Raw genomic sequence first — 26,445 nt, 5'->3', positions numbered from 1 at the left:
TTCAGGGGGCATCGGTAGCTTTGTTGAAACTTCTGATATTCTTAAACCCAAGGGCATTGACATGAGCCAGATCCTTGGCTCAGGACAGGAGCTGATCTAATCCGTGCGTTTCAGTTATATAATACGTTTCAGCTAATGTTTTAAATAAAAAAAACATTCATGGGGTGCAGGTGTCACTGGCTGGGCCAGCAATTAATGCCCCTTCCTAATTGCCCTTGAGAAGCTGTGTTGGGCTTTGAGTTATAGAATTTATGGGTGGCACAGTGGGTTAGCACTGCTGCCTCACAGAGCCAGAGACCCAGGTTCGATTCCCGGCTCGGGCCACTGTCTGTGTGGAGTTTGCGCGTTCTCCCCGTGTCTGCGTGGGTTTCCTCCGGTGCTCTGGTTTCCTCCCACAATGTGGAGATGCCGGCGTTGGACTGGGGTGAACACAGTAAGAGTTTTAACAACACCAGGTTAAAGTCCAACAGGTTTATTTGGTAGCAAATACCATTAGCTTTCGGAGCGCTGCCCCCTCGTCAGATGGAGTGGAAATGTGCTCCCAAACAGGGCACAGAGACACAAAAATCAAGTTACAGAATACTGATTAGAATGCGAATCCCTACAGCCACAGCCCAACCCACAACCCAAAGATGTGCAGGTTAGGTGGATTGGCCGTGCTAAATTGCCCCTCAGTGTCGGGGGGATTAGCAGGGTAAATACATGGGGATAGGGCCTGGCAGGGTAAATACATGGGGATAGGGCCTGGCTGGGATTGGGGTCAGCGTAGGCTCGATGGGCTGAACGGCCTCCTTCTGCACAGTAGTGCTTCTATTCTGTGATATATATTTTTGAGCCCTGTAAATATATTGCAGCCTCTCAGTCACTTTCCTAAAGACTTGCTGGTTAGGGTGCATTGACCATGCTAAATTCTCCCTCAGTGTACCCGAACAGGAGTGTGGCGATTGGGGGATTTTCACAGTAACTTCCTTGCAGTGTTAATGTAAGCCTTACTTGTGACACTAATAAATAAACTTTCTGGTTTGTTTCAGATGTTTCCTGTTAATTAATTTTGCATCAGGTTGAACCATAGCGTACTCACTCCAGGCTCACGTTCCCGACCATGACTTCTTGATTCTCACTGAGAACTGTTCTTTTTTTTCTTTCCCTGTTTCAATTCTCTTTAACACCAGTGCTTGTTTAAATGTGATGCCAGGAGCTGGTGTTTGAGCATATTCACCAGCCCCCCCCCCCCAACCCAGCCGCCTCCCCACAGCAGAGTGGCAGCCTATTGTGCTCTTAAGATTTTGTGGCTCGAATGAGGGAGCCCGGAGTTAGTGTAAGCGCTTGGTGCTGACTTACTGAAGCCTGGAGTTCAATCGGAACAAACGTTGGTGAAAAAATGGAATTGGTGTTTGTTCGGTTTTTTTTTTGTTAAAAAAGCTATGAATAGAAGGTTTGCAAAATAAATCTCACCTCTTGGAATTTGTTCCTCGCGGAGTGGGTAGCTGGCAGTGAAACGCACCACATGGCTGCCACCTTGGTGCAAAGATTCCATCTGTTGTCACTGAGTTTTTACAGCTCGGTGAATCAGTCACAGACCGACACTGTCCTAGCTGGGACATGCTGCTGCTAATAAAACTACCGGATTTGGCATTTGTGAACAGCTTATGGATTTTGGACTCCAGATCAACCACTGGATTCATTTTTGCTGTTAGTTTACATCGAATCTTGCAGCAGGGAAGGCCCTATTGTGTGCCATGCCGGCTCTTTGATTGAGATACCCAATCTGGCTCTCTTCCCACAGCCTCGCAAACATTTCCTTTTCCAATAGAGAGAGAGGGGCATGCCTTGCTCGTGATGAGGCAGATATTTTGCTGGAATGTTATACTGTGATGTATAGAATTCAGGTCAGTGTGCGTTTTGAAGCTGCGTGAGATAGTAGTTCTCCTATAAACGATTTAACAATGGGGCCATAGAAGAGAATCTTTACTCTTTAACTGTGATAGGTCAGATATGGATTTGTAAAGTTGGAACGGCTTTTATGTTGGAGCGGGAACGGAAACACAAACCTAAAGATTCTGCTGTAGGTGCAAGAGAGGCAAATGTACGCGATTCTAACTGCAAGAACCAATGGTTTAAATGTTAGTTTTTCATCACGATTATGTGCACTGCAGCTACTCAGAAGATCAGAATAAGGCAACTGTGGATAGAATAAATTTCCCTAGTGCAGACAAAACAATGTCCTTCATGTTTTAAAAACTTTAATAACTGCACCAGCCAATGATAATTATATTTACGCACTCGTGGGACATGGGCGTCGCTGGCTGGGCCAGCATTTATTGCCCATCCTTAGTTGCCTGAGGGCAGTTGAGAGTCAACCACATTGCTGTGTCTCTGGAGTCACATGTAGGCCAGACCGGGTAAGGACGGCAGATTTCCTTCCCTAAAGGGATAAATGTAACAATTTTACTTTATTTAATCATTTTTAGTTCATTGTTTGAATATTGGAAGTTTAAGTAACTGGAAGGTTAAACGGTGAGAAATGATTTCAATCGACATTGTGCATTCATGGGAAGCTGTAGACCAGTTTGTATAGTCACAGGGTTATGTTTTGTCACTTAAAAGAGGTACCTGATGTGCATGACACATCATATACTTCAGCTGTGAGTACTAAATCCTATAATTTTTATCTTCAAGTACATTCCCCATTTTTATTTTAAACAGAAACCCAGGTGAGTGACCAAGGTCCATAGTGCAGGAGGCGAGTGAGGTGAAACAAGGGGTGACAGCGACCACGATGTGGGGTAATGTTGAGGTTTTAAGATGCATGGAGATTTGGAAGGTGGGGAAGGCCGGAGATGTGGAATTGCGCTGTTTAAAGGTAAAGGCAAAATATTGCGGATACTGTCTGAAACAAAAACACAAAATGCTGGAGAAACTCAGCAGGTCTGACAGCATCTGTGGAGAGAGAATAGAGCCAACGTTTCGAGTCTGGGTGACGCTTCGTCATCTGATGAAGGGTCATCCAGACTCGAAGAGGACCTGAGTGTTCTTGTGCAGGAATCTCAAGGAGTTGATCCGCAGGTGCAGCAGGTAATTAAGAAGGCAAATGGAATTTTGTCCTTCATTGCTAGAGGGATGGAGTTTAAAAACGGCGAGGTTATGTCGCAGCTGTATAAGGTGCTGGTGAGGCCACACCTGGAGTACTGTGTACAGTTTTGGTCTCTTTACTTGAGAAAGGATATACTGGCACTGGAGGGGGTGCCGAGGAAATTCACTCGGTTGAATCCGGAGTTGAGAGGGTTGGCTTATGAGGAGAGACTGAGTAGACTGGGGCTATACTCATCGGAATTCAGAAGAATGAGGGGAGATCTTATAGAAACATATACGATTATGAAGGGAATAGATAAGATAGAAACAGGGGAGTTGTTTCCACTGGCGGGTGAAACTAGAACTAGGGGGCATGGCCTCAAAATAAGGGGGAGCAGATTTAGGACTGAGTTGAGGAGGAACTTCACACAAAGAGTTGTGAATCTGTGGAATTCTCTGCCCAGTGAAGCAGTTGAGGCTACCTCATTGAATGTTTTTAAGGAAAGGATAGATAAATTTTTGAATAGTAAAGGAATTAAGGGTTATGGTGAGCGGGCGGGTAAGTGGAGCAGAGTCCACAAAACGATCAGCCATGATCTTATTGAATGGCGAAGCAGGCTCGAGGGGCCCGATGGCCTACTCCTGGCTCTTGTTCATGTGAAACATTAACTCTACTCCCTGTCCACAGATGCTGTCAGACCTGCTGAGTTTCTCCAGTATTTTCTGTTTTTGCACCGTTTTGAGGTCCTGGTCTCAGTCAATGTGAAGAGTCTTTAAGAACAAAGAACAGTACAGCACAGGAAACAGGCCCTTCGGCCCTCCAACCCTGTGCCGCTCCTTGGTCCAACTAGACCAATCGTTTGTATCCCTCCATTCCCAGGCTGCTCATGTGACTATCCAGGTAAGTCTTAAACGATGTCAGCGTGCCTGCCTCCACCACCCTACTTGGCAGCGCATTCCAGGCCCCCACCACCCTCTGTGTAAAAAACGTCCCTCTGATGTCTGAGTTATACTTCGCCCCTCTCAGCTTGAGCCCGTGACCCCTCGTGATCGTCACCTCCGACCTGGGAAAAAGCTTCCCACTGTTCACCCTATCTATACCCTTCATAATCTTGTACACCTCTATTAGATCTCCCCTCATTTATCGATGCAGTGAGGGAGGACAAGTGGGGCATTGGGAAAGAGAGGAAAATTCCTTGGAACAAGGAACACTGATCAAACTTCCATTTTCTTATTCCAGGTTGCAGGTATGTGGCCGCAGTGGGACTGTCGGCAGAGCAAAGTGTCCAAGTGAACACCACCAGGATAACATGTAGATGAATTCCGGCAAAGCGGGGGAACGAATTCCTGAACGGAAGTTAGTGATGGTGCTGATTCTTTGCTGGTGAAAGGCACCTGCGGGGCCGTGGGTAGCGGAGGGAAGAAAGGAAGGAAGAAGAAAGCTTCAAACAGTCACCATGACGTCCTCCTCTCTTCGGAGACAGATGAAAAACATTGTGAACAATTACTCGGAAGCAGAGATAAAAGTCCGAGAGGCCACATCAAACGACCCGTGGGGACCCTCAAGTTCACTGATGGCAGAGATCTCTGACCTGACATACAATGTGGTGGCTTTCTCCGAGATCATGAGCATGATTTGGAAACGCCTCAATGACCATGGGAAGAACTGGCGCCATGTCTACAAGGCTCTGATGTTGATGGACTATTTGATTAAGACAGGCTCTGAACGGGTGGCGCAGCAGTGCAAGGAAAATGTCTTTGCCATTCAGACGCTGAAGGACTTCCAGTATATCGATCGAGATGGACGGGATCAGGGTAACAGCTCCTATTTCTAATCATCTTTACAACCTTAAATATAATGCAAGGTCTTGGGGGTGACAAAATGCATCAACGAGTGGGCGGCACGGTGGCACAGTGGTTAGCACTACTGCCTCAGAGCGCCAAGGACCCAGGTTCGATTCCTGGGGGTTTGATTTTGATTTGATTTATTATTGTCAGATGTATTAACATACAGTGAAAAGTATTGTTTCTTGCGTGCTATACAGACAAAACATACTGTTCATAGAGAAGGAAGCGGTGGAGCTTGCACATTCTCCCCGTGTCTGCGTGGGTTTCCTCCGGGTGCTCCGGTTTCCTCCCACAGTCCAAAGATGTGTGGGTTAGATGGATTGGCCATGCTAAATTACCCCTTAGTGTCAGTGGGAGTAGCTAGGGTAAATGCATGGGGTTATGGGGATGGGGCCTGGGTGGGATTGTGGTCAGTGCGGACTGGATGGGCCGAATGGCCTCCGGCACTGTAGGGATTCTATGATTCTAAGAGGAGTCTAGTGCTGACCAGGTGTGGCGTCTCCAGTGTGTGTTGTGTTGGCTAATAGAGGGGTTGCTAATGACCTCACCTATTCTGGGCTTGAACAAGACATAGGTCGATTTGTGTAGCTCGGGACCTGTTGACTTCTAGCCCAAAGTGTGCATGGCCGGATGAGCAAGACACCCCCTTGGTTATGACAAAATGCACAGCACACCGAGAGTGACTAGGTGCAAGGAGACTGCTGATACTGGTGGGACCTTACCTCTGAGTTGGCAGCGTTGTGGAGGGGTGAGAAGTAGGAAGGTGGCGAAAGGGGATAAAATAAATTTCAGGAAAAAATTAACCCCCCGCCCCCAATGTTGACCGCACTTTGATCTCATTTTCGGTTGAAGATCTAAGAGTGAGGACTTCTTTTCAGCCTTAATTCCTGCTGTCTAGTTTTTGATAGAAACTTGATGCAATTCAGAAGCACTCCAGTCTTAATGAGTTTACTTCATTGCAAATTCCTATTCACACCTCTTTTATCAAAAATAAACTCGGCGGGGACCTGTTTCAGAGGAAGTACTTTGCCTGTCCACTATTAAAAGATCCCAGGTCTGTGACCTTTTAAATAACGTTGACACTGTTAAACTTTTTGTGGCTTAAAGTGAGACCTGAGAAATCTCACCCTAACTGTGGCTGGGAGGCGTCAGCGATGGGGGAATTGAACTGACCACACCTGTGTGAAGGGATGTGCTGATGTTAAACTGCTGCTATTGGGGTTGCTTGTGGGATTTTTAAGGGACTGGATTTACTGGGTTTTTTTAAGCAGTGTGTAATATGTTAAAAGTGCAAAAAAAATAGGTTTCTTGTGATGTCAGTTGAAATTTCTTTTCCTGCTTCAAGGGAACAGGAAAAGAAATTTCAACTGACATCACAAATGTTTCAGAATCGCTGGAGATTGAACCCAGGATTTGCTGGGTTAAAAAGAGATCATTTGATCTCTTTCACCTTCTGCCATCCTGTAGTCGCATGAAGTAAAAAGGTTTATTTATTAGTCGCAAGTAAGGCTTACATTAACACTAAGACCATAAGACCATAAGACATAGGAGCGGAAGTAAGGCCATTCAGCCCATCGAGTCCACTCCACCATTCAATCATGGTTGATTTCAACTCCATTTATCCGCTCTCTCCCCATAGCCCTTAATTCCTCGAGAAATCAAGAATTTATCAATTTCTGTCTTGAAGACGCTCAACGTCTCGGCCTCCACAGCCCTCTGTGGCAATGAATTCCACAGACCCACCACTCTCTGGCTGAAGAAATTTCTCCTCATCTCTGTTCTAAAGTGACTCCCTTTTATTCTAAGGCTGTGCCCCCGCGTCCTAGTCTCCCCTGTTAATGGAAACAACTTCCCTACGTCCATCCTATCTAAGCCGTTCATTATCTTGTAAGTTTCTATCAGATCTCCCCTCAACCTCCTAAACTTCAATGAATATAATCCCACGATCCTCAGACGTTCATCGTATGTCAGGCCTACCATTCCTGGGATCATCCGTGTGAATCTCCGCTGGACCCGCTCCAGTGCCAGTATGTCCTTCCTGAGGTGTGGGGCCCAAAATTGCTCACAGTACTCCAAATGGGGCCTAACCAGTGCTTTATAAAGCCTCAGAAGTACATCCCTGCTTTTGTATTCCAAGCCTCTTGAGATAAATGACAACATTACATTTGCTTTCTTAATTACGGACTCAACCTGCAAGTTTACCTTTAGAGAATCCTGGACTAGGACTCCCAAGTCCCTTTGCACTTTAGCATTATGAATTTTGTCACCGTTTAGAAAATAGTCCATGCCTCTATTCTTTTTTCCAAAGTGTACGACCTCGCACTTGCCCACGTTGAATTTCATCAGCCACTTCTTGGACCACTCTCCTAAACTGTCTAAATCTTTCTGCAGCCTCCCCACCTCCTCAATACTACCTGCCCCTCCACCTATCTTTGTATCATCGGCAAACTTGGCCAGAATGCTCCCAGTCCCGTCATCTAGATCGTTAATATATAAAGAGAACAGCTGTGGCCCCAACACTGAACCCTGCGGGACACCACTTGTCACCGGTTGCCATTCTGAGAAAGAACCTTTTATCCCAACTCTCTGCCTTCTGTCTGACAGCCAATCGTCAATCCATGTTAGTACCTTGCCTCGAATACCATGGGCCCTTATTTTACTCAGCAGTCTCCCGTGAGGCACCTTGTCAAAGGCCTTTTGGAAGTCAAGATAGATAACATCCATTGGTTCTCCTTGGTCTAACCTATTTGTTATCTCTTCAAAGAACTCTAACAGGTTTGTCAGGCACGACCTCCCCTTACTAAATCCATGCTGACTTGTCTTAATCCGACCCTGCACTTCCAAGAATTTAGAAATCTCATCCTTAACGATGGATTCTAGAATTTTGCCAACAACTGAGGTTAGGCTAATTGGCCTATAATTTTCCATCTTTTTTCTTGTTCCCTTCTTGAACAGTGGGGTTACAACAGCGATTTTCCAATCCTCTGGGACTTTCCCTGACTCCAGTGACTTTTGAAAGATCATAACTAACGCCTCCACTATTTCTTCAGCTATCTCCTTTAGAACTCTAGGATGTAGCCCATCTGGGCCCGGAGATTTATCAATTTTCAGACCTTTTAGTTTCTCTAGCACTTTCTCCTTTGTGATGGCAACCATATTCAACTCTGCCCCCTGACTGCAGTGAAGTTACTGTGAAATTCCCCTAGTCGCCACACTCCGGCGCCTGTTCGGGTCAATGCACCCTAACCAGCACGTCTTTCAGACTGTGGGAGGAAACCGGAGCACCCGGAGGAAACGCACGCAGACACGGGGAGAACGTGCAAACTCCGCACAGACGGTGACCCGAGCCGGGAATCGAACCGGGGTCCCTGGCGCTGTGAGGTAGCAGTGTGCCGCCCATGCTAATGGAGTTATTGACTAATCCTAGTGATGAGTCTATCTGTGAATGTGCGACAGACTTGGACGTGAGGTGAGAAAAGCCCCAGGGGTGGAGAATTTTGGGAACCAAAGGTCCAAACTCCTCTCCCTCGCAAGCTCCACTCCCCACATGCCATGTCCTAAATTATATACATACTCTTGTCCCAAAGTGTTATTTTTTTCAAAGAAGTTTGTCTGATTTACCCAGGAACTGCTTCCACACCCTCTCCTTGGGAGTCCTCGCTCATACGTGTACCCAGATAGGGAGTGTCAGCCACATCTTTAGCTGCAGAGGGTGAAACCTGGTGACCCTGATTTGATCTTTGCTCCCACTGTTTCACTTCCTTGTAATTGTCACTGAGTAACGTTCGGAGTGACTCCCCAACTCTTCTCCAGCGACCCGGGTTCAATTCCGGCCTCGGGTCACTGTCTGTGTGGAGTTTGCACATTCTCCCCGTGTCTGCGTGGGTTTCCTCCGGGTGCTCCGGTTTCCTCCCACACTCCAAAGATGTGCGGGTTAGGGGGATTGGCCGTGCTAAGTTGACCCTAGTGTCAGCAGGGTCAATATGTGGATTTACGGGAATAGGGCCTGGGTGGGATTGTGGTCGGGGCAGACTCGATGGGCTGAATGGCCTCCTCCTGCACTGTAGGGATTCTATGATTCCAAGGCTACTCATAGTGCTCCCCACATTTGGACAGCTGAATGCTGGGTGTTCCTTTACTAATGTATTGAGTCTGCTGGATTGTCAGGAGAGCTTACTGCCCTGGTTTATCATTTGTTCCGTGCAAGCGCCAGTGCTTTTACACAGGGATGCAGCATCAGGGGAACCTGCGGATCAGAGTTTTTGACATGCCTCGGACCCGACTGTTGAACGGTTTTTGTCAGAAGCTCGGGAGCATAGAGTGTAATGAGTACCCACCACTGCAGCAACAATCCTGTGACATTGCCAATTAATACCACGTTGGAGGCTCCATGTTGGGTGGTGAGAGAGAGTCTAAGGATGTGGGGCAATGAATCAGCAACAACATCACTCCTTTTTAGCATTGGAAAAGATCCCCCAGACACCTGGGAGGAGCAGAATCAAACAAAATGAAAACCATATTAATTTGAAGGCTTGGTTAAAGAGTTAGAAGCATCTTGAATTAGGAGGGAGAGAGGGAGAATTTTAGAGATGTAATTCTAGAGTTCAGAACCTGGATGGATTGCTGAAGCCACGACCCTGGGTTGAAGATGGTGGATCAGAAAGATTAGAAATGGTTCTTCACGACTCTTCTGACTTTGAGGATTTTTGAATGGGCGAAAGGTGTAGTTCGTGCCACCATCCGGAATTACAGCCTGGCCTTTTATTATGGGTTTTATATCCTGACAGCTTATTCAGTTACTTAACATTAAAAGCTCTGATCAGGAAGTCGAGTATTTCAGACGCTGTGTAGTAGAGGCTTTGCTCTCGGTTTCAGTGTTTCGTCAGCTTGGTTCCATCGGTCAGAACATTGAATACAGGAGTTGGGACGTCTTGTTGAAGTTGTACAAGACATTGGTAAGGCCACACTTGGAATACTGTGTACAGTTCTGGTCACCCTATTATAGAAAGGATATTATTAAACTAGAAAGAGTGCAGAAGAGATTTAGTAGGATGCTGCCAGGACTTGAGGATTTGAGTTATAAGGAGAGGCTGGATAGACTGGGACTTTTTTCTCTGGGGCATAGAAGGCTGAGGGGTGATCTTATAGAGGTCTATAAAATAATGAGGGGCATAGATCAGCTAGATCGTCAATATCTTTTCCCAAAGGTAGGGGAGTCTAAAACTAGAGGGCATAGGTTTAAGGGGAGAGATACAAAAGGGTCCAGAGGGGCAATTTTTTCACGCAGGGTGGTGAGTGTCTGGAACGAGCTGCCAGAGGTAGTAGTAGAGGCGGGTACAATTTTGTCTTTTAAAAAGCGTTTAGACAGTTACATGGGTATAGAGGGATATGGGCCAAATGCAGGCAATTGGGACTAGCTTAGGGGTTTAAAAAAAAGGGCGGCATGGACAAGTTGGGCTGAAGGGCCTGTTTCCTTGCTGTAAACCTCTGTGAGTCTATAGCTTGTAAGTCACGGAGCTGAACAAATCAGTTGCTATATCTTCACTGCTCCATCTGAATTCATTTGTATAATGGATGTTTCTCACCATTACACATCTTGTTCCACAATCGGCTGAATTAGAGGTTTGTAGTTGTGTTATATTTATCTTTGCATTTGTCTGTCGCCGCGCAGAGATCGCATTCAGACTGTCTAGACTCATTGCTGCTAAAATCTCAAACCAGCTTGTCTTCTGTTTTGTTAACTTTCTCCCTCCTGTCATCTGCTGATGTCTGCCTTGGGCTGTGCTCTTACAGCAGAAGCTGTCTGGTACCCGTGACAGGGCCTTGTTCCGCGTCCAGACAGCCCGTGTCTCCTTATTGCACCGTGGTAATGGGTGGAGTAGGTATTGTACTGCCCGATTCTGGGTTTGACTCGCATTCAGGGACATAGCAGGATTCACGGAGTAAGAGTAAGAAATGGGATCCTCAATGTCTTTGTCCCAGCGATGGCCCAACCCGTTCCCACATTTATTATCAGTTAACTCACAAGATTCAGATGGACTTTCCAATCAGATTGGGTCCATTTATCATAGAATCCTACAGTGCAGAAGGAGGCCATTCAACCCATCGAGTCTGCACCGACCACAATCCCACACAGACCTTATCCCCATAACCACATGCATTTACCCCCCTGACTCTAAGGGGCAATTTAGCACGGCCAATCCACCTAACCCGCACATCTTTGGAGTGTGAGAGGAAACTGGAGCACCCGGAGGAAACCCACGCAGACACTGGGAGAACGTGCAAACTCCACACAGGCAGTGACCCAAGCTGGGATTCGAACCTGGGACCCTGGCGCTGTGAGTCAGCAGTGCTAACCACTGTGCCAACGTGCCGCCCCTTATGTCACTACCTTTGCCCATTTCCTCTTTATTATGGTAGCACAGTGGTTAGCACTGCTGCCTCACAGCGCCAGGGTCCCAGGTTCGAATCCCAGCTTGGGTCACTGCCTGTGTGGAGTTTGCACGTTCTCCCCATGCCTGCGTACGTTTCCGCTGGGTGCTCCGGTTTCTCCCACAGTCCGAAAGACGTGCTGGTTAGATGCGTTGGCCGTGCTAAATTCTCCCTCAGTGTACCTGAACAGGCGACTTGGGGATTTTCACAGTAACTTCATTGCAGTGTTAATGTGAACCAACTTGTGATACTAATAAATAAACTTTAAATATATTGTGGACGTGGTACATTCATGGTGTGAGGAGTACCCCTGTATAGACTGATCCCGCACCATCAGAACATAAATCAAGGCCACTCTAGCCTAGCATCTAACTGTGTCTTAAATTCCTCTAAAATCTTCCAAATGTGAACCCACCCCTTTAAATCCCCACAGCGCCAAGATGAGTGAGCATTAATGGTGCTTTTGACAGTGTTGGCCTGGATACTGAGTGAATAACCTGACCTTCCAGTCATATCATGGAATCTTTTACATCCCCCCCACCCCCAATCAGGAAGACCGGCCTCTAAGTTGAGTGTTTGATCTAAAGGGCAGCCCTTGTGACATTGCAAAGCGTTTGGCCTAGATCCCTGGCTGCAGTGAGGTGAGGGTTGAATGTGTAACCTTTTCATTTCGGGGTAAGCGTGGCCAGCTGAGAACAATGCGGTGAGGCGAGATAGAACAGCCGCTCCCTATTCAGATGCTTTGGTCTATATGTATTTCCTGTGCTGTGTCCCAGCTGGCAGAGAGCTTCTTTTACACACACCTTTCACAAACTGTCTTTAAGCAAACTCCCTGTGGCTTTAAAGTTGCAGCAAGTATGGGTGACATTCAGCTGCATTGAAGGGATAGTTTTATTTGTTGTGGGCAGCTGACTCTGTCAGCTGCATTGCTGTGAAGTGCAGTCACTGCCACTGTGATCGATTTCCCTCCAATCCAGGTATCAACGTGCGGGAGAAATCCAAGCAGCTGATTGCGTTACTGAAGGACGACGAGAGGCTTCGGGTCGAACGCAGTCACGCACTGAAGACGAAAGAGCGAATGTCGAGCGTGACGACTGCGGTGGGCAGCAATAACCAGATCATGTTTGGGCGCGGCTCCAGTCATCCAAACCTGTCCACTAGCCAGTCAGACGAGTGTGGCAAAGTGGGCGGATCGCCGGCCTCCTACCACGGCTGTAAGTGTTCATGTTGTACTAGTGTGCGTGCGTGTAACTTCAAGCCTTGTTTCTAGCCTGACATGGTGTTTGAATATATTCCTGTCTTGCACTGTGTTGTCCAATGGAAGCTCCTAACTAGCCCTGGGTGTGGCTATAGTGACAATGATATAACCGTATGCACCTCACGCACTGCTAGTAAATATTCTTCACAAGCATATATTTACTCCACAAGCAGTTCCCCTTGTTCAGTAACCGAGCACTCCGAACAATCAAAAAGAAAGATATTTTTCTCTCATTTTACCAACAAAACACAAAAAGCTTACATTTTGATTTGATTTATTATTGTCACATATATTAACATACAGTGAAAAGTATTGTTTCTTGCGCACTATACAGACAAAGCATACCGTTCATAGAGAAGGAAAGGAGAGAGTGCAGAATGTAGTGTTACAGTCATAGCTAGGGTGTAGAGAAGGATCATCTTAATGCGAGGTAGGTCCATTCAAAAGTCTGACAGCAGCAGGGAAGAAGCTGTTCTTCAGTCGGTTGGTACATGTCCTCAGACTTTTGTATCTTTTTCCTGACGGAAGAAGGTGGAAGAGAGAATGTCCGGGGTGTGTGGGATCCTTAATTATGCTGGCTGCTTTTCCGAGGCAGTGGGAAGTGTAGACAGAGTCAATGGATGGGAAGCTGGTTTGAGTGATGGATTGGGCTACATTCACACCCCTTTGTAGTTCCTTGTGGTTTTGGACAGAGCAGGAGCCTTACCAAGCTGTGATACAACCAGAAAGAATGCTTTCTGTGGTGCATCTGTAATAGTTCACATGTATGTGCCATGCAAACGTGAGTATTGGCCACAGAGTGGGCAGAGACCAGGATTTAAAGGGGTTATGACATGAGGACAGGCTGCATAAACTTAGTTTGTATTTTCTAAGTGTGGAAAGATTGACAGATGATCAAAGTATTTCAAATTTGATTGGCGCAGGCTTGGGGGGAGGGGGTCGATGGGCCTGTTCCTGTTCTTTGTTCTTACTGCCCAGAAAATTGCAATTGTGCATTATCCCAATTGTGACAGTAGCCTGGAGTTGTTCAGCGATATCTTGGGGAGTGTGACCTAACGTGGGTGGAGAGACTGGCCTGTCCTCACAATGATGCATCTGTCCCTTACACGTTTCTCTGTGTCTGCAGCAACCTCGCCGAAGATCTCCTCCGAACTGGAGCAGACGCGGCCTCAGACAAGCGGCGAAGAGGAGCTACAGCTGCAGTTAGCACTGGCCATGAGTCGGGAAGAGGCTGAACAGGTACCCAGGGCTGGGAAAACAAGCAGGAATCTGGCGGGGGGCGGGGGGGGGGGGGAGCAGCTGTGTTTCACGTTCTGTTCCCAATTCAACAATATTGTGATGGAGTAATAAATGAACGGAGGGGTGAGGAACTAAAGTTGAATTTTGGCACGGGAGGCAAGGGGGGAGTGTTTCTGGAAAGGCTCCTAAATCATAAATAAGCTTCTGCTGCTGCTGCTGTTTGACTACCCCTGCTATCCTGAGCTGTGACAGCGTAATCGAATATTCTATATCAATCTAAATTCAGGGACAAAAGCAGCATTAGCGGGAGGTGGTGCTGATGTCACTGGACTAGTAACCAGAGGTCGAGGCTACTGCTCTGTGGACTTGAGCTCGAATCCCACCACTGCAGCTGGTGAGAGTTTAAATTCAGTTGATAAATCTGCAATATAAAGCTAGACTCAGTAATGGTGACCGTGACAACTATCATCGATTGTCGGAAAAACCCATCTGGTTCACTAATGTACTTTAGGGAAGGAAATCTGCTGTCCTTACCCGGTCTGGCCTACATGCGAGTCCAGAGCCACAGCAATGTGGTTGATTCTTAACTGCCCCTCTGAAATGGCCAGGTAAGCGACTCAATTCCAGGGCAATTAGGGATGAGCACCAAATGCTGCCGGCCTTGCCAGCGACAAAACAGAAGGCAGGTGTCCACTCAGCATCTGAAACAGCAAAACCAGTTCTGGCACACTCCTCTTGCGAAGTGAACGGTTCCACCAGGGGACTTTCGCTGGATGCTCTATCACCATGTCCAAGTGTTCAGGGAGGACCTGTAGCGAGGGTTGGAAGACCAATACTACTGAGGAGTGGGCACGCAGGTGGTGCAGAGTAAGACCAGTCTTGTCCCCGGCGTCACCTGTCCACTTCCGACCAAGGCAGCTGGAGAGTCGACCAGAAATCGGGTGCATTGAGACGGCAGTACCCCGGGTAGTCCGGCTATCTGGAGCAGCAGTGACGTTTGGGACCATCCCGGTTTCTGTGCCTCAGTTAGTTTTTATTACAAGCTCCCAGCCTTTTGCCTTTCTCTTTTCCCCTTCCAATACAAAGGGGTTATAATGTATTTTAAAATGTCTGCACCGTTTGCGCTCAAATCTTTGTTCAGTCTTGAACTGTGAGGTATAACTTTAAGAGGCAAGAATGTGTCTGCGACTGAGCTGGAGAGGTGGTTGAGAAGGGCAGGGAAAAGTGGCCAAGAGAGTGTCCAGGCTGAAGCTGGGATAATGTCCTGGGAGAAGTTCCTTTTCCATTCAACTCCTATTTCCCTCCACAGAGCGAAAAGTTTTTTTTAAAAAACTCCCAATACATCATGTCTACCAGTGTCTGAAAGGTTAATAAAACCCTTCAGTGTTCCTCTGGACACTGACCCTCTGTTTCTGTTGTACCTGTTACTGCCATATTGAGCTGATGAAGGGGCAGTGCTCCGAAAGCTCATGCTACCGAATAAACCTGGTTGGACTTTAACCTGGTGTCGTGAGACTACTTACTGTGTCCACCCCAGTCCAACGCCGGCAACTCCACATCATGCCATGTTGATCCCTCCAACTAGACACAACTTTGAAGTTTCGTCACCGTATATATTTGAAGCTTAAAAATAGCTGTTTTGTTACAGTCCCAAGTGTCGATCACATTGAATGAAGTGTCCGTTTTGCTGTGGTGTGTGCAGTTTTAATTACTATGGGGGTTGGTTCGTTTTAATCACTTTGTTCTTGGGGGTGGGCGGGGCGGGGGGGAGCATTTCCAATTGGAAGAATTATCTTTGGTTAATCTCTCCTGTGAGCCTTATTGTTAATGCCCCAGTACACACGGGGAGGCGATGGCCTAGTGGTCTTATCGCTAGACTAGTAATCCAGAAACTCAGCTAATGTTCTGGGGACCCGGGTTCGAATCCCGCCACGGCAGATGGTGGAATTTGTATTCCATTAAAAAAAATCTGGAATTAAGAATCTACTGATGGGTGGCACGGTGGTAAGCATTGCTGCCTCACAGCGCCAGGGACCCGGGTTCAATTCCGGCCTCGGGTCACTGTCTGTGTGGAGCTTACACATTCTCCCCGTATCTGCATGGGTTTTTTCCGGTTTCCTCCCACAGTCCAAAGATATGCCCGTTAGGTGGATTGGCCATGCTAAATTGACCCCAGTGTCAGGAGGATTAGCAGGGTAAATATGTGGGGTTATGGGAATAGGGCCTGGGTGGGATTGTGCTCGGTGCAGACTCGATGGGCCTAATGGCCTCCTTCTGCAGTGTAAGGACTCAGACCATGCAACCATTGTCAATTGTCGGAAAAACCCATCTGGTTCACTAATGTCCTTTAGGGAAGGAAATCTGCCGTCCTTACCCCGTCTGGCCTACATGTGACTCCAGAGCCACAGCAATGTGGTTGACTCTCAACTGCCCTCCAAGGGCAACTAGGGATGGGCAATAAATGCTGACCCAGCCAGCGACGCCCATGTCCCACAAATGAATTTTTAAAAAATGCATGTCAGCCACATTTGGCAATCCCCTGGGGTCATAAGGACCCAATAGTGAGGTCGGTGCAGGTTTGTTGTGGTACAAAATGTTTAGTGACATTCTTGGTGTTTCTTCTTTGCCCGTACAGATTTTCAAAAGTGCCACAACAGCAGGGAGCCAGCCAAGGAGCACCGTGCTGACCCTGAATGCACAGGTAGGACTGACGATTATCAAGAACAGACCCAATAACTGGTGGCGGGTAGCTGTGAATGGGAGCCACACTGAATCTGGGTGTCTTAGTATAAAGTGTGGTGGGTGCTGGGACAGTGAGTAAATTTAAGGAGGACTGAGACAGGTTTTTAATTGGTAATGGGGTGAACGGTTATGGGGAGAAGGCAGGAAAATGGGGATGAGGAGCATATCAGCCGTGATCGAATGGCGGGGCAGACTCGATGGGCTGAATGGCCTAATTCTATATCTTATGAATACATGAATCTCAGAAGGTCAGCATGCAGGTACAGCAAGTGATTAGGAAGGCAAATGGAATCTTGGTATTTATTGTAAGGGAATGAACTATAAAAGTTGGGAAGTTCTATTGCAGCTACACAGAGCCTTGGGGAGGCCACACCCGGAATACTGTGTACAGCTTTTGTTTGAAAAAAGTATATAGCTGCAATAGAATCAGGAGGGTTCATCTGACTTGTTCCCTGGATCAAGGGTTTACCTTTTGAGGAAAGGTTGCACGAGTTGGGCCTGTACTCATAGGAGTTTAGAAGAATGAGAGGTGATTATATTGCAACGTGTAAGATCCTGAGGTGTCTTAAGGTGGATGTTGAGAGGATGTGCCCTCTTATGGGGCGGGGGGGGGGGGGGGGCGGTGGGTGAGGAGAGAAGAACTAGAATTGGGACGCAATTTAAAAATTAGCGGTTTCCCATTTGATGAGATTTATTTTCTGAGACTCGTGAATATGTGGAACTCTCTTGCCCAGGAAGCAGTGATGAGGCTGGCTCACGGAATTTATGCTGTGGAGATGCCGGCGTTGGACTGGGGTAAACACAGTAAGAAGTTTAACAACACCAGGTTAAAGTCCAACAGGTTTATTTGGTAGCAAAAGCCACACAAGCTTTCGGAGCTCCTTCTTCAGGTGAGTGGGAATTCTGTTCACAAACCTGTTCGTGAACCTGTTCACCCTGTTTGCGAACAGAATTCCCACTCACCTGAAGAAGGGGCTTGGAGCTCCGAAAGCTTGTGTGGCTTTTGCTACCAAATAAACCTGTTGGACTTTAACCTGGTGTTGTTAAACTTCTTACTCACTGAATTTACTCAGGGCAGAGTTGGGCAGATTCTTGGTAGACAAGTGTGCGTGCGTGTGTGAGACAGTAAAGTCGAGGTGAGACCACAAGTAGTTCAGTTATGACCTTATTGAGTGATGGAGCAGGCTCAAGGGGCTGAATGGCTAAGTCCTATCCCCCCGTGGATCTGTAAAACAGAGCAGAATGTTTAAGTTCCACCTGCTATTTCCAAATGGGTTTTGCACTGGACAAAGATTTATCTTAAATGCTTTTTTAAAAAAAGGCTTCTAGGTTGCAACTGAAGACTGAGCAACATAGTTTAATATGTGGGTTTCCTGCACCAAGTAACCACCGGCCACAGCCTGCAAAATTTAGTAATGATAATTAGGACTTTTAAAGAGAAAGATCACCTTAAACATGGCTGCACCTCGGGAGGAGAATAGTGCACTGATATAAAATGTAAATGGGCAATATCATGTGGGATCCTCTGTTACTACTTTGCTGATTGAGGTTTTATTCTGTGATGCAAAGGCAATCTCCCACCCCTGTTGCATATTCTGCTTAAACTAGATGTTAAAAACGAGGCATATTCTGTGATATTTACAGTCTGTATTCAGCCCAGGATAAAGACTTCATGAAACTTTTCATAGAATCTCTACAGTGCAGAAGGAGACCATTCAGCCCATCGAGTCTGAACCGACCACAATCCCACCCAGGCCCTACTCCCGTAACCCCATGTATTTACCCTGTCAATCCCTTGACACTAGGATCAAGTTAGCATGGCCAATCAACCTAACTCTCACATCTTTGGAGTGTGGGAGCAAATCTGGAGGAAACCCAAGGAGACACGGGGAAAACGTGCGGATTCCACACAGACAGTGACCCGAGGCCGGAATTGAACTCGGGTGCCTGGCGCTGTGAGGCAGCAGGGCTAGGCGCTGTGCTGCCCCAAAATTTCATTTTGTGATTGATTTTCTTTTTCTGGTCTAAGTTGAGTGCTGGGATGCGGTGCAATTTTCTTCTCGGCGTTAGTATAACACAATCACCACTTCGTACAGAGCTAAGTTCTCTCTAAGCTCAGTACCTCGCCTTGGCCTTATAGAACATAGAACAGTACAGCACAGAACAGGCCCTTCGGCCCACAATGTTGTGCCGAGCTTTATAATGAAACCAAGATCAAGCTATCCCACTCCCTATCATCTTGGAGTGCTCCATGTGCCTATCCAATAACCGCTTAAATGTTCCTAAAGTGTCTGACTCCACTATCACTGCAGGCAGTCCATTCCACACCCTAACCACTCTCTGCGTAAAGAACCTACCTCTGATATCCTTCCTATATCTCCCACCATGAACCCTATAGTTATGCCCCCTTGTAATAGCTCCATCCACCCGAGGAAATAGTCTTTGAACGTTCACTCTATCTATCCCCTTCATCATTTTATAAACCTCTATTAAGTCTCCCCTCAGCCTCCTCCGCTCCAGAGAGAACAGCTCTAGCTCCCTCAACCTTTCCTCATAAGACCTACCCTCCAAACCAGGCAGCATCCTGGTAGATTTCCTCTGCACTCTTTCCAGCGCTTCCACATCCTTCTGATAGTGAGGTGACCAGAACTGCACACAATATTCCACGGCTCTTAAACTCCAACCCCCTGTTAATAAAAGCTAACACACTATAGGCCTTCTTCACAGCTCTATCCACTTGAGTGGCAGCCTTGAGTGGATATGGACCCCAAGATCTCTCTGTTCCTCCACAGTCTTCAGAACCCTACCTTTGACCCTGTAATCCACAGTTAAATTAGTCCTACCAAAATGAATCACCTCCCATTTATCCCCGCAGCCTACAACAGCCCTCCACCTCATCCACTACTCCACCAATCTTGGTGTCATCAGCAAATTTACTGATCCGCCCTTCAGCCCCCTCCTCTAAGTCATTAATAAAAATCACAAAGAGCAGAGGACCAAGCACTGATCCCTGTGGCACTCCGCTAGCAACCTGCCTCCAGTCCGAAAATTTTCCATCCACCACCACCCTCTGTCTTCGATCAGATAGCCAGTTACCTATCCAATCGGCCAACTTTCCCTCTATCCCACACCTCCTTACTTTCATCATAAGCCGACCATGGGGGACCTTATCAAACGCCTTACTAAAATCCATGTATATGACATCAACTGCCCTACCTTCATCAACACATTTAGTTAACCTCAGGATGTGGAGATGCCGGCGTTGGACTGGGGTAAACACAGTAAGGAGTCTAACAACACCAGGTTAAAGTCCAACAGGTTTATTTGGTAGCAAACGCCACTAGATTTCGGAGCGCTGCTCCTTCGTCAGGTGAGTGGGAGATCTCCCACTCACTGTCTTAACCTCAGGAGCAGCTCTCCCCGCAGCAGAGAGAATCTTTTTTGCCTACAGCAGCCATCCTGTAGTCTCTAACTAAACGAAAGGCTATTTTTGTCCAGTTAAGCTGCAAGAGCTGAACCGATACTCATCTTGTTTTGAATGCTTAGAGCCAGCAAACTGAGATTCCAGGTTAGGAGGGTACATTTGTCCTGATTCCACACATGTGGTTATGCTAATAGCTTAAACCGAAACAGATATCTTGGAGAACAAAATGTGAAGTTAAACCTGTGTCTTTTGCTGTTTTATACAACCACTAACCCCAGTAGCCACATTACACCCAGTGAGCATGGTCGAAGTTAAGTAGTTACACTTCTCGATGTCATTCTTTCAGGAAGCACATTGAGGAGATGTCATCTTTTCAATTTCGTGATGCCTTTGCAGTTTGAACTTTATCCCACTGCCTTTTGTGTGCATTCAGGCCTTTTCAGAAGCCGAAACTCTTTTATGAAACAGAATCTGCATCTTTATTCTGTACAGCAAGAAGTCTCTCAACGCCAGGTTAAAGTCCAACAGGTTTATCTGGAATCACAAGTTTTCTGAGCACGGCTCCTCCAGGTGATGAAAGGATAAGCGCTCTGAAATCTCGTGATTCTGGATAAACCTGTTGGACTTTAACCTGGTGTTGTGAGACTTCTTACCGTGCCCACCCCAGTCCAACGCCGGCATCTCCACATTATTCTAGTGTTTGCATGTCTAGATTTAACCCTGCAATGAGCTGTTAATTTAAGAATACATGGGATCTCCACCAACACCTCCCTCCAGAGATGGAAAGTAATCTGATAGACAAATGCAAACAGCCTAAAATTACTAGGCTAGATTTACGCACAGATGAAATATTGTACAGAGAACGAAGCAGCAATATAGTGATCCGCTTCAATAAATAACTTTATTTGACATAGGAACAGATTGTAAAACAAGTGAAGAAAGCTTCTTAAATCCCTTGAAGCTTTTTCCAGTGAATTCTCTTGGGAATGGCATGCCTTCCGATGAGAGTTATGTGACAACGGTTCATCGTCAGCATGCATCAGTGATTTGGAAAAAGGAAGTAAGAGCCCTGAGGGTCTGAGAGTTCAATGTTGTCTTTTTCTTGGAAGTCCGGGGAAAATTGGGGAAGTCTTGGGAGTTGCTGCAGTTGCAGGATGCTTGTGGGTTTCCCCCGGGTGCTCCGGTTTCCTCCCATGCTCCAAAGATGTGCGGGTTAGGTGGATTGGCCATGCTAAATTGCCCCTTGGTGTCGGGGGGATTTGGAAGGTAAACACTTGGGGTTACGGGGATAGGGCCTGGATGGGATTGTTGTCGGTGCAGGCTCGACGGGCCAAATGGCCTCTTCCTGCACTGTAGGGACTCTGTGCTATTCTATGGTTCTGTCACAGTATACTGGTGTTGGGAGAGAATGGATGTGGCCCACATGGGCTCCCCAGTGGCCTAACTGTTTGCTTTTAACACGTGGAGCCAACTGGGAAATGTGGTTCCATCTGTACACCCACAAACACTGGTATTCCAAATTGTCGCTGCGGTATATCAGTGTGTGACTTTGAGAAATAAATCAGCGCATGAATGAAGCTACATCAGTTGCTCTATCACATCAGTCGCGAACCTTCCTCATTGTTTCTCTTGCTCCTGACCTCTGCCTTAAGAATTTAACAGGTATTCTGAGCTCTTTCTGACAGCCTTTTGCCAACTTATATTACACAACGTATTCTGCACAGGCTGTTGGACCCAGCTGGTCTGTGCTGGTGTTCATACTGTACACACGTCTCCTCCTCCTCCTCCTCCTGCTCATGGCCAAACCACCTGAGTTGTGGTTTGGTGCCTTGATGCAAGGGAGCGGTTCCAGTGATGGAGGACTTCAGTTATGTGGGTAGGTTGGAGAAACTAAGGCCGTTCTCCTTTTGAGAAGGAAAGATTAAGAGATGTGGAAGAAATGCTCAAAATCATGAGGAATCCAGACAGAGTAGACAGGGAGAAAGTCGACCCATTGGCGGAAGGATGTGTAACCGGAGAAACCGACGTAAGGTGATTAGAAAACGAATTAACAGTGACATGAAGAACGTTTTTACACAGCGAGTGGTTAGGATCTGGAGTGCACTGTCTGGGAGTGTGGTGGAGACAGATTCACACAGCGAGTGGTTAGGATCTGGAGTGCACTGTGTGAGTGTGTGGTGGAGACAGATTCACACAGCGAGTGGTTAGGATCTGGAATGTACTGTCTGAGAGTGTGGTGGAGACAGAATCAGTGAGCGAGTGGTAAGGATCTGGAATGCACTGTCTGAGAGTGTGGTGGAGGCAGATTCGGGAAGGCAGGGGCGTAAGATTGTTCTGTAATTATGATATGATTCTGTTATTCTCTGTCATATACATTGTGGAAAAAATGGAATGAAATGAGTGGATGTTCATGCTGTAAGCCGGGGGAACAGGTCAGAACAGTGCTGGATTCAGCACCTTCCCAGCTGAATCCTGCTCTGTGGAAGTTGTAAGCAATTCCAGCTGTCAATGTCATCTTCCAAGAATTTGAATCTCATTGATTTACCTGACAAGCCTCCCAGTCCACCCTGGATCATTTGTGAAGGCTTTTGTGATTCTAGTCTTGACACTGCTCTAATGCAACACGTGTGGGACCCGCACAGATACTTCAGAGTCCTACCTGGAGGCTCGAGGTACAGGCTGCGGGATGAGGGATTCGGCTGTCTGGGAAGATGAGCGAGGGAGGATTATCCTAAACCTCTTGGTTATTAGCTGGGATGTGGGTGGTTAGTCTAACCTTCCCCGCTACCTGTTTAAATCTTCTCCCTGACCGGTCGCTGAGGAGAGCTGGTGTATTTCCCAGTGAGGAAGGCAGGTTTACCACCACGGGTAGGTCAGAGAAGCAGGTCCCGAATGCACCCAGCCCGACCAGGGACTCAACGCTGCACTGTTGGCACCAATCTGATCCGCACCGGCTGTCCAGTTAACTGGCCCCTTAAGGGGTCCGAATTGCTGTGGCAACAGATACTTTTACATGAAGATTGCAGTCCGGAGCTGTGAATACTGATGGCGGAGGCTCCAATTTTCTTATCATTGCACGGCTGACCGGGAATCTCTCCTGCCCTTAACGCCAGCCACTGGCATAAATTGGAAGGATTTACAGATTGCCACTCGAACCTGCTTTGGCCGTGTGATGAACTCACCTTCCTCGAACATCAAATCCTGGGGTGGCACTCGAACCTGGGAGTTTCTGGCCCAGAGGCAGGGATGTTACCTACTGTGCCACAGGACCGCCCCCCCCCCCCCCCCCAGTTGTTCCTGCAGAGAGTGGAAGAAAATAACTCTGCTAGGCATGGGATGTAAATACAAATCCAGGCAGACGTTCTGTTTGGTCAGTGCTCTGATCTCTCCTTTGCGTTTAATCAGTTCCTCTCATTACTGTGCCAGGGATTTCCATTTTGAGTCATAATCTGCAGATTAAACTTTATTGACTTGTAGTAGTCAGCGGGATTGTTGCTTAATCCTTACATTGAGGCGGGGGAGGGTGTAAATTGGTGTCCCAGGGAGTTCTGCTCTGGTACAGCTCACTGTGAACGATAACCTGGGGTGAGAGAAATGTTTGATTTGCATAGAATCCCCACAGTACAGAAGGAGGCCATTCGGCCCATCGAGTCTGCACCTACCACAATCCCACCCAGGCCCCATCCGCATAACCCCGTGCATTTACCCTAGCTAGTCCCCCTGACACCAAGGGGCAATTTAGCATGGCCAATCCACTTAACCAGCGCATCTTTGGAGTGTGGGAGGAAACCGGAGCACCCGGAGGAAACCCACGCAGAGACTGGGAGAATGTGCAGACTCCACACAGACAGTGACCCGAGGGCGGAATTGAACCCGGGTCCCTGGCGCTGAGAGGCAGCAGTGCTAACCACTGCCGCCCTGTGCTGCCATGTCAGCTTATCTCTTTTCACAAAGAGTTTGTTTATATGCTGCACCTACTGTGGGTTTAGCACCAGGAGTTTGGTAGCAGTTTTGGGTTTTATTGTTGCTGCCTGTTTTGGTTATGGAAGCAGTTGGTTGGCGGCTGCACCCCCCCGCTCCCCCCTCCCCCTCGCTCTCCCCCCTCCCCCTCGCTCTCCCCGTGACATGTTGCACCAGTGGCTGAAAATGAAACCTGAAATGTGTTGTTTTGTACAGAGTGGTGCTTTAGTGTCTTGGTTACAAGGTGTTTGATAAGGTGAATGTAAAGCAACCTAGAGTTCTTGTTAGCTCCTGTTATGGGAAGGTACGGTTGACATTGACAAAGCTGCATTTGGGTGTGGCACTTTCTCCTGTTTTCACACTAAAGCACTTGAATCTCACCCTTGTCTATATCTTAGTATAGTGCTGCAGTGCAGAAGGAGGCCATTCGGCCCATCGAGTCTGCACTGACCTCAATCCCACCCAGGTCCGATCCCCATAACTCCACACATTTACCCTGCTAATCCCCCTGACACTAAAGGGCAATTTAGCACGGCCAATCCACCTAACCCGCACATCTTTGGAGTGTGGGAAGAAACCGGGGCACCCGGAGGAAACCCACGCAGACACAAGGAGAACGGGCAAACTCCACACAGGCAGTGACCCAAGCCGGGAATCGAACCCGGGTCCCTGGCGCTGTGAGGCAGCAGTGCTAACCCGCTGTGCTACCGTGCCGCCCCTTCACCCCGAGATCTGTCTCCCCAAATTGTTTACCAGCAATACACGGTTGTTAAAACCAGGCTGCGGTGGAATCTGACCCAGTGCTTTCTGCCCAGTCAATGGGTTTGGGTAGCCATTTACAGTGGGATCCCCGAGTGATTTATTCACCATTTCCCATCCTTCACTGAGTGCCAGTTGTAACGTCTTCAGTATCACACCAGGGAAGCAAACCCGAGTCGTCTTTTGCATGACTCTTCCCCGTATCAGAGCTCTGATTAGTAAATCATGTCTTTGGATCGGTTTTGCTAGTGTTATTGGGGACGGTTTAAACTAACTCGGAAGGGGTTTGGAAATTCTAATCGGAGAGGCACACCAATGTGCTCAGAATACTGGGATATAGCACTTAGAGCAGAGGATAGTAAGTTAATAGATGAGGTCAGAGTAAGTAATAAAGTCTAAATCGGGGTTACTGTGCCTATACGTGACTGTGCAAGAGTGTTCTAAAAAGGATTGGTGCGTTACAGGTGCAGATCGTCATGTGGAAATATGTTATGGCGAAAACACACACGGCTCAGTGGGCAAGACTGGGTAGTAAATATTTCTGGATGCAAGGTGTTCAGGGCGGCGCGGTGGTTAATCACTGCTGCCTCACAGTGCCAGGGACCCGAGTTCGATTCCCGGCTTGGGTCACTGTCTGTGCGGAGTCTGCACGTTCTCCCCGTGTCTGCGTGGGTTTCCTCCGGGTGCTCCGGTTTCCTCCCACAGTCTGAAAAACGTGCTGGTTAGGGTGCATTGGCCATGCCCAGTGTACCCGAACAGGCACCGGAGTGTGGCGACCAGGGGGATTTCACAGTAACTTCATTGCAGTGCTAATGTCAACCTTACCTGTGACACTAATAAGTAAACTTTAAAGGAAAGATGGGAAAAGTGGGACGGGTGACGATATTAAGGAGAGCATTGCAGTTCTGGAGAAAGGATGTCGTGGAGGGCTTTAAGGACAGCATCTAATTGGCGAGTGCTAAGGAAGTTAAAAGGTGCAATTCCAGTTCTCAGTGTAGTCTTATTGCCACCAACTCCTCGGAAGATTGTAGAGGAACAGGTACGGTAGCACAGTGGTTAGCACTGCTGCTTCACAGCTCCAGGGACCTGGGTTCGATTCCCGGCTTGGGTCACTGTCTGTGTGGAGTTTGCACATTCTCCTCCCGTCTGCGTGGGTTTCCTCCGGGTGCTCCGGTTTCCTCCCACAGTCCAAAGATGTGCGGGTTAGGTTGATTGGCCATGCTAAAAATTGCCCTTAGTGTCCTGAGATGCGTAGGTTGGAGGGATTAGTGGGTGGATATGGGAGTAGGGCCTGGGTGGGATTGTGGTCGGTGCGGACTCGATGGGCCGAATGGCCTTTTTCTGTACTGTAGGGTTTCTATGATTTCTATTCTATGAGGAACAGACCTGCAAGGAAATTAGAGAGGTGCAAAAATGATACAGTCGCTACGTTGGGAGCCAAAATGAATAGTAAAGGAAAGGCAGCTCACGTTTCTTGAGGAAAAATCATGCTCAACTAACTTGCTGGCGTTTTTGATGAGGTAACAGAGGGGGCTGACGAGGGCGCTGCTATGGATGTGGACTCCAAGAAGCATTTGCTGCACCACAGACTTGAGTAATGTTACAGTTTGTGGATTAAAAGAACGGCAACATGGATACAGAATTGGCTGACTGACGGCTAGAGTAGGGGCTAACGGATGTTTCTCGGGTCGGAGGAAGGGTTGTAGCAGAG

At 47.5% G+C, this 26,445-nt stretch overlaps 1 protein-coding gene across 3 annotated transcripts in view; it reads left to right on the top strand.

Moving 5' to 3' along the window:
• LOC144509054 (epsin-2-like) overlaps positions 1–26,445 on the top strand; it is a 44,322-nt gene that overhangs the window by 4,582 nt on the left and 13,295 nt on the right. For 2 of the 3 annotated variants that reach the window (XM_078237348.1, XM_078237349.1), the window contains exons 2-5: positions 4,313–4,887; positions 12,330–12,566; positions 13,737–13,849; positions 16,485–16,550. In XM_078237348.1, the coding sequence (XP_078093474.1) occupies positions 4,530–4,887; positions 12,330–12,566; positions 13,737–13,849; positions 16,485–16,550 (774 nt within the window). In that variant the 5' untranslated portion in view covers positions 4,313–4,529. Of the gene's footprint in view, positions 1–1,870; positions 1,890–4,312; positions 4,888–12,329; positions 12,567–13,736; positions 13,850–16,484; positions 16,551–26,445 lie in introns of those variants that run through there. The other variant, XM_078237350.1, reaches the window with a different exon arrangement.

This window comes from Mustelus asterias, chromosome 21 (genome assembly GCF_964213995.1).
Source record: "Mustelus asterias chromosome 21, sMusAst1.hap1.1, whole genome shotgun sequence".
Lineage (NCBI taxonomy): Eukaryota > Metazoa > Chordata > Chondrichthyes > Carcharhiniformes > Triakidae > Mustelus > Mustelus asterias.
The sequence above is the reverse complement of the archived record's forward strand: the minus strand, read 5'-3'. Positions and strand labels throughout refer to the sequence as shown.